General features: G+C 43.8%; 1 protein-coding gene across 1 annotated transcript; it reads right to left on the bottom strand.

Annotated features, from left to right (window-relative positions):
• Positions 1-535: 535 nt before the first annotated feature.
• Positions 536-12,993, bottom strand: zw10 (zw10 kinetochore protein). The gene is made up of 16 exons (XM_030361858.1): positions 12,776-12,993; positions 11,904-12,038; positions 11,382-11,483; positions 10,704-10,781; positions 10,400-10,559; positions 9,867-10,019; positions 9,145-9,342; positions 6,509-6,645; positions 6,078-6,260; positions 5,431-5,660; positions 4,860-4,931; positions 4,080-4,249; positions 3,414-3,544; positions 2,477-2,608; positions 2,009-2,211; positions 536-1,378 (listed from the first exon to the last, which is right to left on the bottom strand). The coding sequence occupies exons 1-16, from the start codon at positions 12,878-12,880 to the stop codon at positions 1,258-1,260; spliced, it is 2,310 nt and encodes a 769-aa protein (XP_030217718.1). The 5' UTR covers positions 12,881-12,993; the 3' UTR covers positions 536-1,257.
• Between the last annotated feature and the right edge of the window lie 1,014 nt (positions 12,994-14,007).

Raw genomic sequence — 14,007 nt, 5'->3', positions numbered from 1 at the left:
GGGCCGATATGAAGTGAACTGCGCCTATGCCTTGATTCGTTCTGCCGCGGCACTGCAAACAATTAATTTCGCTCGAATGTTCGTCCAATCCACTCCAATAGTGGTCCTGCATTGAGTTTAAATCCAACTCTAACGAATAAATGGTCCAGTTTTAAGTTTCATGAATATTTATACATTCCCAGGGCATGTTAAATAAGTGCACAAGTTGATACATCATCCCAACCAAAATTTGGAATTAATCAAATATATTTCAGATAAATAATACTGAAATGGCTACTTTTTGGTTGAACACATTTGAACGAAATATTTATGATCCCCCAATGTTGACCTGAAGTCGGCGCCACTGATTGATAGACTGTCGGAATGGCGGTACTAAAAGGTGTCGGAATGGTGGCATGTCGAAATGGACGTGTGTCGGAATGGCGGCATGTCAGACTATCCTGGATCCAACTCATGCTGGACTATTTAATTATTTACCAAGCTCAATTCATAACAAAAGGAACCATTCTTTCCAGACACAGCCACACAATATCAAAGCCTTCAGAATAGTTGTATTTTTTATATATTTTTGAGCAGTTAGCATTTGATTTCTTCTGGAATTACACATTTGGTGAATGCTTAATAGCCACAATCTTGATTGTATGCATACATTTATTAGTTATTTATGTTTGGTAGAGACGTGCCAGGGTGTGGTTCAAAAGAGCTTTGAGAGACATGTTATACTTTCAAATACAAATATACAGAACCCTTAATACAATTATACTTCAAATTTGCTATTTTTTTTCTAATTTTCCACACAGGCATGAAGGATCCATTATTTAGATATTTAAATGCTCACATACAAATCTCCAATGTTTAAAGGACATGGCCACAGGGTTGCTTTTTCAATTCAGATATTGTTACCAACAGCATCGTCTTTAGGGAAACTTTTCGTACACTGTAATTCAACATGTCCAACCGCCAACAAGGCGCGTCGTTCATGAATCAGCATAACAAACTGTAAAACACGTCTCAAAGGCAAACACCAAGTTGTGCATTAATCAATGTTTTGGTTATGGCCGACATCCCCAATATAGAGACCAGAAGGGCTTGCATGGCTTGCATCACAACTGGGAGAGAGGAACACTTTCTTCCCATGGTCTCATTAAGGGATAGGGAACAACATTGTAATGCTCAGACCTGATTCCTCAAAGAAAATGTAGATACGGTCAACGTGTTTGTTTGGTTCTTCCTCTGGAACAGAAGGCTGACGACAGACTATTTGATTTTGGCTAGAGCCAAGGCGCGTCGTTCTGTGTTCTGGAACAAGGCTCGGACCAGGCTCTTCATCTCGGGGCCCGAGAACTCCATGGCCAGGGGCCCCTTCCCCTCCGCCCACCTGCAGAGAGACATGGAGCAGTGAGGATCTGCTGCTAGGGCCACAACGCTACACCGCAAGGACCTGCTGCCAGGGCCACAGCGCTACACCGTGAGGACCTGCTGCTAGGGCCACAGTACTACTAGTTGTGTTCTGAATTAACGATCATATATCGGGATATTTATTGGCATCATGGAAAAGTCCTCATCGAAGAGAACAGCTCTGCCTGAAAGGCTTTGCGTGTGCCTTCACTCCTTAAATAAAGACGGTACACTTTGTTGTACCACAGTCTACAGTGTCACAGTGTTCCTTGGAGGACAATACCAATCAGCTAAGAGTAGTGGTCTCCAGTAACGCCCCAAAAACAAATGACATGCGCGTCTTACTCTCAAACGTTGGTGGTATGTTGGGCTGTAGAGAAGGGCTAATGTTAACCAGATAATCCCCAGCCAAGCATTCAGCAACAGCCTTCCCTACAATATACAATGCTGTACTTCTAGCAGACAAGAAGGTGGCTATATGACATTGTTTCGGTAGTGGTGCGGCCTGCTACTCTGGGCCGGTTTGTTTTCGCCTCCAATAATTGCCATGTTAGGAGTCCAGAAAACCCGGTCATGCATCTCTGAGGTGCAGTGAAAAAGAGCCCCTTACCTGTTGACGATCTCCTGGAGGTTGGCCCGCAGCACGATCACCAACTCCTTGAAGGTCATCCACCTCTTGACGAAGAGCGGGACCTCCTCCTGGTAGACGCTGTTCTTGCTCTCCTCGGCCAGCGGGACGAAGACCAGCGGCCCTTCCACGATGAGGGTCTGACACAGCGTGTGGAGGTGCTCCCCGTCCTCAGACGAGATGTCCTGCAGGTCGGTAGCGTGATGCTTAATGGTTCGCATCAACACTTATATCGGAGCACTTTACAGCCCTTGTTGAACACAAGGAGAGCTGGAGAGTGCAGACTCAACTTGCTTCTTTCGACGCGATACAAAGTGAAAGGGTTCCTCATTTAATCCAAAGGAGAACAAGAGGATTTCTCTGAGACAAAAGTACAGCCTCAAGAAGCCGTCCTAGAAGAATACTGGGGTGGGGTTGGCAACAATAAAAAGAAAACAATCAAAAGGTCACCTCTAGCAACATGATTTTGGCCATGACTTCAGAGATGGCCGTGTTGAGAAGACTTCCCATGGCCTTACAGTAGATGTTTACTGGGAGCACATCCTGCCACACGATGCCCAGTTGCTTCAACTGATGAATGACCTGCAAAAGACATTCAGGTCAATGGAACAGCCTTCAATGCCATCTAAACTAATATGTCCTTCACATTTGTGTGACTAAACTCAACCCCGATATGCAAACAAATGAAACTCAAATATGCATGCTCCCAGAGGCTGTTAAAGTGTTTAATACGAGTTGAGCCATAATACTTTCTGGCAGACTTGCATACACCACCTCTAAGGAAACCAAAGTAGCCTCATGAGACTATCCTGATCTGGAAAGTTCAAGTGGCGTTTCTCTCTGCAGAAACATATGGCCTGGAGCCCACTGAAAGCATCCCAATCAGGGCTGAGGGGGGGTTTAGTCCATGACCGAGCAGCAAACGCTGCAGTCTGCAAAATCCCAAAACAATGGCAGCGCCCGAGAGAATAGTAGCAAGCGAAGGAGCAAACCAACCCATTACATCCAAAATAGACCAATAACGATGTTAAAAGGAGAGCAAGTCTGTTTAGCACCATTCAAACACAATGCCATTCATAATGAACAGAAATATGCACGGAAGGACTGTTTTTGCTTTAACTACGACCCAATATGGCAAGAGGATCAAGTGGTTATTAGATGTGATTGGCTGGAGTTATTTTTGTCTTACAAAGTAATGCCACGCCCATATGCAGAAAAGGATTGTTGCACAGCCAAGGTCAGACTGATAACAGACCCAAAGTTAAGTATCTTCCTGCTCAAATGCTAGTTGGCTTTTTATTTAGCAACGCTAGTCGATGCATTTTAAAATATGTTTTTCTCTGGGGCGGAGCCAGCATCCCCAGCATCCCGTGTATCATGGCCGTACCTGTCTCACTGCCTTGCTGGCGGCGTTGTAGTTCTCCTCGTCCTCCAGGTTCGAGAAGTTGCGCGCGGTGGACAGACGTTCCAACAGCTCTGCCTTCTGGGTGTTGAGCTGGGCTAGGAAGCACTGTGCACCTGAAGGACACACTGGTTAACAAGAGGAAGCACTGTGTACCTGAAGGACACACTGTTCCACAAGAGGCCCTCTACTAGCGGGCTGGGCAATAACAAGAATAATTCAATATAGGCTTTTGAATTGCAATGCATCAACATGGGTCAACTCATCGTGAGACCCAGACAGTTATAGTATATAGTACATATACATACATTTTCAATGAATATGATTAGGTAACGGAAAACTTAAAGTTTCCAATTAATCAGGACATTTGTCCTCAGACTGTTAAGTATTGTATTTAGAATTCAAAAGCATATTGTGATATTTATGGCTGCTCGCATTCAGTTTGGTGGCCCTGCTGTCCACATATATATGAGCACAAGTCACGGAGCCTTGCTTTGTCTTGATGGTCAGCCAGCATCACAGCAGTGAGCCCAGACCGCCCCGCCTTACATAGGGCCTTACAGAATAACACTGCATTAAACCAAGAAATAGGTTTGACCTTTTGCAAAAAACGCAGGACCTTGAGTCCTAAAACCATAACAATTCACTCACCCAGCTTCCTGAAGCCGGGCACCATGTCGACGAAGGTGGCGATGCCGTCGCTGAGGGGCGGGGGCATGTGGGGCCGGAAGCTGTGGCCCAGGATGAGCAGGTGGTGGGCCAGGTACATGCAGTTGTTGTGCTGGATGGCCGCCAGATGAGGGAACTTCAGCAGGTTCTCTCTGAACACGAGACACAACAGAAACAGGTCGGGGAGGAAGGATTTAGTGGAAGGTCTTTGTGGCCCAGTGTTGAATGCAGTGCTCGACCGAGACGCAAAGCATCCTTTGCAAGCAAGCCCTGGCCAAACGTTCGTTAGACTGGTGGACATAGTCCGGTAGCTTGTCAACACCATCAAAAGGCTGAACCAGCTTTTCCTATGGCACCTTAAGAGGACTGACCCCCTAAACGTCACTAAAGAGATGTCCGCCTTTTTCATGTGTTCACGCCGATGCTCTGGACTGCGGACCGCCCAGATCTCTTGTAATGCCGAGTTTTACTATTACACCCAGGTGTGTATGTTTAAAGTCCTGTTCTAAAGAACTAGGTAGGTGTGGGGCCCACTTCACATCCAGAATAACGGAGGAGGCTGTTAAAACACTTCCTGTCCTAGGCGTTGTAAATATTGTAAATTGTATCGCCACAGAGCCCTTTGCTCCACCTTTCCCTGTTTAGACTAATCGTATTTGGATTGTTCACCATCTGCACGTTTCTACTACCAACTTCATCCTCAACCTCAAATTCAGGCCCAGATGTTGGCATTTAGCACGAGTGTGATCATGAATATCTTACTTGTGGTAAGTAGGCACGACGTCGTAGAACAACTGGAAAATGTTTCTCACGGTGAAAAAAAGTTGCAGGGCACTGAAAAAGCAATGAAAAAAACAAACACACACTTAAACTGCCCGTAGGGATGCATTTTTTACACTTGCAGATCATCCCATTTCAACCAGTGATCATCATTACATCATGCTGGGTAATAAGCTTAAATTGATAATAATAATACATTTAATTTAGAGGCGCCTTTCAAGGCACGCAAGGTCACTTTACAGACATAAAAAATACCTTACCTTACAAATTGCACAGAATACTCAAATTAAACACAACACAAGAAGATTAATACGCTTGCTTGACTTTAGGAATTTGCCACCTTTCACTATGTCTGAGTGTGCTACGCCTGCTGGCGCTAAGCCTGCTGGAAGGGAGGAGGAGCCGGGTTCGAGTCCCGGGGTCGGCGTACCCGGGGAGGAGGCAACATGAAGGGCTTGGCCAGCGTCACCGCTGCACGTTGGCGCTACCGCCGACCACCGCAGCACTGGTTGATTGGGGACCCGTGGCGTACAACAGAGAAGCCCCAGCCTACCACTGTACGGAGCTGCCCACGGCCTCTCGCTGGGTGTTGAAGGCCAGCTCCATCAGCTGCTGGACAGACTCGCTGATGCGGCAGACGGGGAGACACAGGGTCCTGGAGGAGAGCTGCTGGTGGCCATCCAGCCTCACCTCCTCCTCGCTGGACATCTTCTGCTGCCTCCCGGGTGCCTCCGAGCCCTGAGCCGGCAGCTTAGGGAGGGTCAGCCGGGTCTCTGGTTTGATCTGGACGCCCGACAGAAATAAGAAGTAGAACAATGTCTTAAAAAGGATACTAACCACAACATACACTTTCTCCCAAACCAACAAATTGGCTTATAAGAGAAAGGAAAAACAAATACCCAGTTTGAGCTTGTCACCATCCTCTTATATTTTATCCCGAATGTATTCAAAATTTAGTCTGTGATCATCAAATTTACGTGATGTGGTGCTAACAATAAGAAAAACGAAGTTGCATCTATTAGAATTTTTGACGTAAAAATAAAAATATATAAAAAATAAGTAATAATGTAGAATTATCCCCCCCCCCCCTGAATTTTTGCCGAGTGTGACAAGTTTGCACCCAGATAATCTGGGCTGTTTCTTCAGCGGCGAAGCGGTGTGACTGGAACACCAGAACCACAGACACACGTTTGAACGTACTCTGACGGTGTTGTGCATCTTGGAGGTCATGAGCTTGCGTGCTGCCACAATGACGTCTTTACACTTCTTGCTGGCAAAGTGACAGTTGACGTCCTTGGCGTATTTGAGCAGGTCTGTGGAGTCACTCTGCAAGTACTGCATCTCCTTCAAGGAGCTCTCAAACTCCTCCGTCTCCTTGATCACCTTCAGAGGGGACAACAAACATGAGGAAACTCCTGCACGATCAACCAGACAGAATATCATGCACTCAAAATGAGTCTTTGCATAAAGAAGGAGATATACACGCACATCCAATTTTATGCAGATGCCGGACAGATGAGGTTACAATACGAGAGGAGATTCTTTACGTCATTCTACACATTTTGCATTCATCACATGCATGTTGAGTGAAGTATTGATCCTGGGGAAATCCCTGGACCACAGCCGCATACCGCATTGTAGTTCTCCAGCTGGCTGCTCTTGGTGGGGATAGAGTAGACCAGACACTCGTGGATGATGCAGTGGGACAGCTCCTCCCAGATCATCTCTCCCAGGATGGCAGAGAGCTTCTTCTCGCCCACAGACATGTCTGAGACCAAACACAGACAGACCTATTACAATCACTCTGTTAGCAAAATTAAAAAATAATAATAATTGGGTGTCTTTCCATTTAGTGAACATGTTACACATAGATGACACTTAAAGATATTTATTCCAACTAGTTGCAATATCCTAGGAGGAAGGAGCCCTGATTGGAAACATAATTATGAATACATAACTAGGTTGAAACCAAACTTCTAAAATTCATACTTCATAACGCCCTCCAGGATCAGCTAGAGCGGATCACAGCTGTTGCGACAGAAGCTAACCATTTTGGACGGCGCGGATGTCCATTCGATCAAAATAATTAATCAATCGGAATCATGATTATTAAATATTGTGCGTTTGTGTGTTGGTACCACCATTTATATGGCTAGAGGCTAGCTGCTTCTTACATATCCGATGTACTGACGGTAGAGCTAAATGCAAACTTAAACAATCTTTTTCACGTCATGAAATCTACACAAACGATATGGTATATGAAAAAGACTCCAAGGAGTCCAACCGTACAAGGCAAGCCTTATCGTTTTGTGAGCTTATCTCGATTAATAAGTATGTATCTTCAATAATAATGAAAGCAGAATTTTGATATAATTTATACTTTTTTCAGAATCACCGTTTCATTTCATACAGGCTACGTATATTTCCAGTTGGACTAATTGTGTTACGTTGAGGCTTGAGCGCAAGGACGTTCAGGCAGTGTTGCCAGATTAGGCTGGAATGCGATAGCCCAAGGTGGCTATGAAAGCTAACCTTTGCGGATGTCGCAGAGCCTAAACAACGTCAATATTTAACCTAGAAACACCATGTCAAGCTTAAACGGTGACGTTATTTCAAGTTAGTGGCTCTAAAATGATGAATCGATTGGAAATATCCTTGTTATATATAGGCGTTTCTCTGTGGGGACCCCCGTTTATAAGGCTAAAGGCTTGCTGCTTGCTATATCCGGGTGTACTCCCGGTAGACGCTAATGCTAATAACTATGCTTGCCTGTCCAATAGTAATTAGGGGTAGGACCCATCAGACCTGTCACTCAAACCTCGGCACCAGTTGTAAGGAGATTTTATTCATGATGTAGTTGCGCTGGCGTTGACTGTAATGTTGATTTTCTTTAAGTTCTTGTTCGATTATTTCAAGTTGAAGTTCTACATAAATGTAAGATCATTTTATGCATGACTATTTCGAGGGTTGTATTATTTTAGCTCATGTACCTGTGTCCCTGCACACAGAGTGCGTGTGTGTGCGTGTGTGTGTGTGTGTAGTGTAAAAGTTATTAATTCAATTAGGTCGGATTCAAGCACAATTTGGATGAAACGGGGGGGAAATAATGTACGGTGTCGGACACAGGTGCTGGTCGGGTAGGGCGCCTGAACAGCGCGGATCGGTCGCTGGTTTTGCGATTGCAAGCGAGATTATTCCGGTGCTGGAGATGTTATTCAGGAGCAGAGGAGTCAACTAAAACCGTCCGCAGTGGATGTGTTTTTGCACAGCGATCTAAAGCAGCATGCCAAACACCAGTCTTTTTCCCCGGCATTCCATCTAATTTGTGTGTAATTTTCCCTCTGGTGCCGGTCGGGCGTCGGTATCAGTTTATAGCGGACCTGGTTGGGTGCGGAATGTAATTCGCGGGTACGGGCAGTTGCGGGTTGGCAAAATAAGATCTGTGTATTGATTCTCGGCCATGGTGGAGAAGGAATTGGGGAAGAAACGTTGGCTTTGACTCTCCGGCTTTGAAGTCCAGATTGAACTGCAGCTTCAGATTGATGTGGAAGGACCAGAGACGTCGGAGAACCAGACGCAGACGTTTATTCATAATATCATCTCAAAACGACTGCGTCGGGTCGTCTCTGGTTCTATCCATTATATTCAGTGACTGTTAAAATATGACTGTTTCTAACGATAAAAGCTTAATGCAAATGAGTGAAGTGCCCCTTTAATATCATCTCATTGACTGTCAGTGTGTTCTTTACAGTGAGGTTTGTGTGTGTGAGAGATGGACGAGAGGTTCGTCCTAGTTAATAATCAGGTTGCGTTTAGGTGTGTATTTTGGAAGTTGCCATTGCAGACGTATATGATTTATCAGTTTTCTGGCAATATACGTTTTGGGCAGGTTTTTGGTTGATTGGGCGGTTTTAAGTGTATAGTTGGCCTGGAAATGCCAACAGAACAGCTCAGCTATTCTGTTTTTTTATCTCAAATGTATTCAAACTTAATCACATTAGCTATTTGTTGAACTCTTCTAGCTATTATTTGTTCAAGTATAAAAATATCGGACTGATATCTGTATCGGCGGCTGGGCAAAGGCTACGGTATCGTTATCGGAAGTGAAAAAGTGGTATCGGGACATCCCTAATCCGTATTAGTGGACTGATGCAATCATAAGTTTAGTGTATTCCCATAAATGCCTTTTCCATTATACATCTATTAGTCATCAAGGCAGTTTTCAAATATCCTCGTTATTGAACACCATGCTGATGCATTGACTCACCCAAGAGGTGAGAGTGCAGTGTTCTGAGTACCAGCAGCAGCTTGGTGTACACCTGGGAGGGGGAGGATCGATCTGGCTGGAGCTCAGCATCCAGGTGCTCCACGGTCAGGGTGGGGCCGTCGCTGTTGTCCGTCACCCTCACCGATAAACCCCGGTGGACGATGAGTGGCCTCAGCATGTTCTTCAGCAGAACCTGGCCTATGAGGGGGAGAGGACCAGAGGGGCTGGCGGGTGAGAAGAACCCTTCAATCCAGCACTCATGGTTTCACTTTGCATTCAAATACGTTTGAATGTAAAGTGTTCAAAACGCTTTATTATTCTATTAATATGAAGATGGCATAGGTCAAATCTGTTTATCATGAATATTCAAAGGCAAAGTTTAAAAGGCAGAATCTATCTCTTTAACTTTACAATCAGCTGAAAAGGGACTGCGTAACATTGACCTACGGCAAGTTCACAGTTAGCACTAGAGAGCATTAGCTCCACAGTGACGTTGTCCACACAGAACGACCAAAACAAACTACAAAGCAAATGGCAACCGTGTCTACAAGCCAGCCAGGTAAGAGTCTACCGCTGCAGTCAGGGCTGCCGGGTCGACTTATCAGGTGCAGTCGCTGCAGTCAGGGCTGCCGGGTCGACCTATCAGGTGCCGCTCACACCCGGTTGCATGAGCTGCATTATTGGCATGCAGACATTGAAGAGAGATGAAGAGGGAGTCTTACTGAAGAGCTTGATCTTGTAGTGAAGGTCTCCTTGCATAGCCAGGGCTTGGAGGATGGAGCTGAGATGAGCAGGACAACCGGGGTCACCGTCTTTACCGCAGCTGAGGGTTAACTTCAACTCTGTTTTCAGGGACCATCTCGGGTTGGTGGGTTCTGGATCAGGGCAACAAGTACTTAGTACAGAACCTGTTTTAATTGCCTGGGTTCATACGTCAACACATTCTTAAAAAAAACTGCTTGCTAATCACCAGCTCCTCAAATCGGGTACATCTTACCTGCTTATAAATATTTTGATTTTGTTTTCAGCCAAACACTACTTTCAGGTCACTGCAGAGGACTGATCGTTATAAAGGATCTTGGTCTTGTTTTGAAATGTAAAAAAACAAAACATTAATGTCTCCATTGTTTTGACGACCAATGGGATGTCCTTGAGGCCGACCACGGTCAAATCTGTTTAACAACACCAAGTACCACGGAGGTGAATGAACCACGATTACTTCATTCTTTGGGAAACATCCCAAAGCATGCCTTACCCTTTGAAGAGGGTAACTTCCAGATGGCCAGACGCTTCCACTCGGCACCGAGGTGGTAGATGAAGTTCTCCCTCTGAACGATCAACTCCGAGCCCAGTGTACGCAGAAGGGGCAGCTCGGAACTCTTCCATGTTTTCAGCGAATCAACACTCAGCTGGGCCTGAGAACCGTACACACCACAAATTCATCAGTTCAGTTATTCATTAGGAGGTTATTTGTCTCATGAATTAAGGGTGTAAGAAAACCCCTCTGGCGGTGCGACTGTCTCCAAGATTAGATCTGAAGCGTTTGCCGATGCTCTTACCTGTTCTAACAACTTGGCAGCATCCACATATCTATTGTCTGCAAAGGCTTTGCTGAAGTCCTCCATTGCATTGTGGAACTACAAACACGGACACAACCGGGAATGGGTTAACACCTCAATAATAAAAGAAAGACATAGATGGGCCAGAAGATAAAGACCTTTTAAGGAGGATGCTAAAAATGGAAATTGGCCAAAGAATATGAACACATGTATTTAACCTTGAGCAGAGAATCCTCTCATAATAAAAACTAAACCAAGATAATAGACAGACATTGTATCCGATTTTAAAGACAAAAGACAAACCATAATTATAAACGTTTGCAATGTTATTATTGCAATGAATATTGAATATTCATACGTGGTAGTGCATGTACTTTGTGAGCACTCAGTATGTTTTGCATGAATTTTTAAGTGCTTTTAATCAAAACTAAAAAGCATTAGAGGTAGATGAAGGCTTTTATACAATTAGACAAAATGTTGAGGAGGTGAAAATGACACGGTCTGGTCTATTCATAATATTGTCTAAGTTTTCTAACACTAGTGTATAAAACAACGTTACTTCTGCAGATTACTTTTTCACCGTCTCAAGCAATGGGTAATGTTTATATGACAACCATAAATGTTTCTATTAGCTCCTCCATGTTTGAATTGGTCAGTAAATGGTTGGGTGAAGCAAACCTCTTTTAAGTGTCCCAGCATAGTCAATATGATTGTGTTTTTCTCCAGCTGCTGCTTCACTTTGGCATACTCTGCCAGCGAACAATGGATATTCTGCTGAACCTGTAGCGAAAGAACCAGTCACCAAAACAGAAACAATACAAGCGCAATGGATGAATACAAGGGTTATGATGCAACTTCAGCTTGTGGTTGTGCTGATGGGCCTTATTCACCTAAGCGGACAGGTTTTTTCCCCACAAACAGTGGTAGAAATTTGACATGCTACAAATAGAAGCTACCTTAGCAGAATTCATGGCAGTTGTCTTCAAAAGCCTGCTACCACCACCTTTACTTTGATGGTTTTGTATTTCAATGTGGAGCCAGTTGGTTGATCAATCGAATTGTTTCGAATTATACAAGTTATTTTACATTCCCTAGTGTGAAAACTGACATTTTACAACAAGTATCTGAAATGTAATGCCTTCTGATAAATAATCAGTTCTTTAGAACATTTTGTTGGGGCATACAAATGATCCAACTTACTTCATTATCAATACAGTCTTTGAGGACATCCATTTCTCTGGAGACCTTATCCACCTGGTCCATGAGCTCCTCAGAGGCTTGAAGACTAGGCAGGAACTCCTTATACCGCTTGTTAATCATGTCACATACCGCCTCCTGGTGGATATAAAATGCCGATAACATCAGAATAAGAATTTCTAGTGAGTCAAATACATAAGCACGCTTTTAACTGTCAACCACATCTATCAATTCAAGAAATAAACCGCATACATGGTCAATCCCGTTGAGTATCCGTTATAATACCGATCAGTTCAATAGTAGAATAGAATATGTTGCTGTCAAAATATTGAATCGAGTAAAGCCGAATGTGTAAGAACATCTATTCATATTTTGAGAAGGGGGGAGATGATGAAAAACACGCCTCTATTAGTTCGGCAAGTTTATTACCATGTTTCACAGCTGCAAGATGTTTCTGTTTATTTGGAAACTCATATTTGGCTATATCGATGGCTATTGAGAGATGCGATGCTACGTGCTAGATCCCACCAGGTTTCAATCATTTTCTGGGTTGTTGAGGATGAATGACCCAATCAGTATTCTTCATTAGCGACCCGTCATCAGACATCAACAAACAAATCATCAACTTGTCATCTTCTAAATGTAGGGGCGATTATATGAACACTGTCACAAGTTGACTCACTACAAAGCTCAACTCGTTAAGAAGTACGACACCATCTAGTCTGTTGGTATGCTCGTGGTTCAAAATGATGTTACAGTAATCAAAGAGCCTGTTTGACAAGGCTAGTGGAGGGGCACTATGCTAGTGGAGGGACGTTATGCTAGCGGAGGGACGTTATGCTTGTGAAGGGACGCTGTGCTAGTTCGCGCCTTACCTTCGTGTCCTCCACCCTTCGTGATATCTTGCATATTTTACCAGCAAGGTCTTCTTTCTCTAGTTTTCCCGAGCTCGCAAGCACCTCGGTGACAAAAGATGCCATTGCCAACTCTCAATTAAACGTTATATTATCTTAGTTCAGGTGAACTTTTCCCCATCCAACTTGATCTTCTTCTTCTTTTGTCTTCTCCTTCTGTGGTTCTAACTATGACCGCCATCTACTGGACTGAGGTGCAATTCAATGGGTATCTTTTCAAAGAAATGGAATCAAAATAAAAAATATAAAGAAAACAAAATAAATCTAAAAAAAATCAAAACAAAAGCAAGAATACTAAATATTTTTTGCTAACTGTGTACCTTTGATAAATGTTACTATGGAACACTTATTTTGTCGTTTTCCAAATGGTCCTTTGATGTGTGTGTGTGACTGCCCCCCAGTGCCCAGCTTTAGTCAGAACATTCAATGTGTTGTAGCAAACCTAGGATGTTAGGGCATATTAGACTAGTCACTAGAGTAACGTCAGTTATTGTGTTGTTTGTACCACTGCTGAACTGTCAGATGTGTCAGTGTGTTGCCATGGCTCCAGGGGTGGATGGGTCCCAGGCCCTGGGTGGTTATAAATATGTGTATCGGTTACACACATTTCAAGAGATTAAACCAAATGCTAATCAATGCTTTCTAGTCGAGACCAAGATAAAAATGAGTGCTGCCAAGTGTTCATGAACATGAAAAACATTGTACGTACAAATAGAACCCCACACACACACACACACTCACTCACACACACACACACACACACACACACACACACACACACACACACACACACACACACACACACACACACACACACACACACACACACACACACACACACACACACACACACGCACGCCCAGACGCACGCACGCACACACACACACACACACACACACACACACACACACACACACACACACACACACACACACACACACACACACACACACACACACATACAGCAGATATATAAACATTATAGATTAAATATGCATCTAACAGTAGAAATTAATACAATATGAATAAATAAAGTGGCTTGAAACAGAATTTAGAGAAGATGATTGGTAGTTTGAAAAGTATTTAAATTTAACAAATTCCTAACGTGTTCAATTCAGATATGATTTATGAGGATAACAGTTAGCGCAAAGATTATTGGCCAACTATTGGCCATTCCACTGAGATGGTTCGTA

Source organism: Gadus morhua, chromosome 7 (genome assembly GCF_902167405.1).
Source record: "Gadus morhua chromosome 7, gadMor3.0, whole genome shotgun sequence".
In the NCBI taxonomy this organism is placed as follows: Eukaryota; Metazoa; Chordata; class Actinopteri; order Gadiformes; family Gadidae; genus Gadus; species Gadus morhua.
This window is presented reverse-complemented; position numbering and strand designations above follow the sequence as displayed.

Bases quoted from the DNA above. Each gene is read 5' to 3' on its own strand.
- zw10 (XM_030361858.1), bottom strand. From the start codon at position 12,880: ATGGCATCTTTTGTCACCGAGGTGCTTGCGAGCTCGGGAAAACTAGAG. The intron at 10,560-10,703 runs GTAAGAGCATCG...TACGGTTCTCAG, and splicing joins CTGCCAAGTTGTTAGAACAG to GCCCAGCTGAGTGTTGATTC. The intron at 10,020-10,399 runs GTAAGGCATGCT...GCCCTGATCCAG, and splicing joins GAAGTTACCCTCTTCAAAGG to AACCCACCAACCCGAGATGG.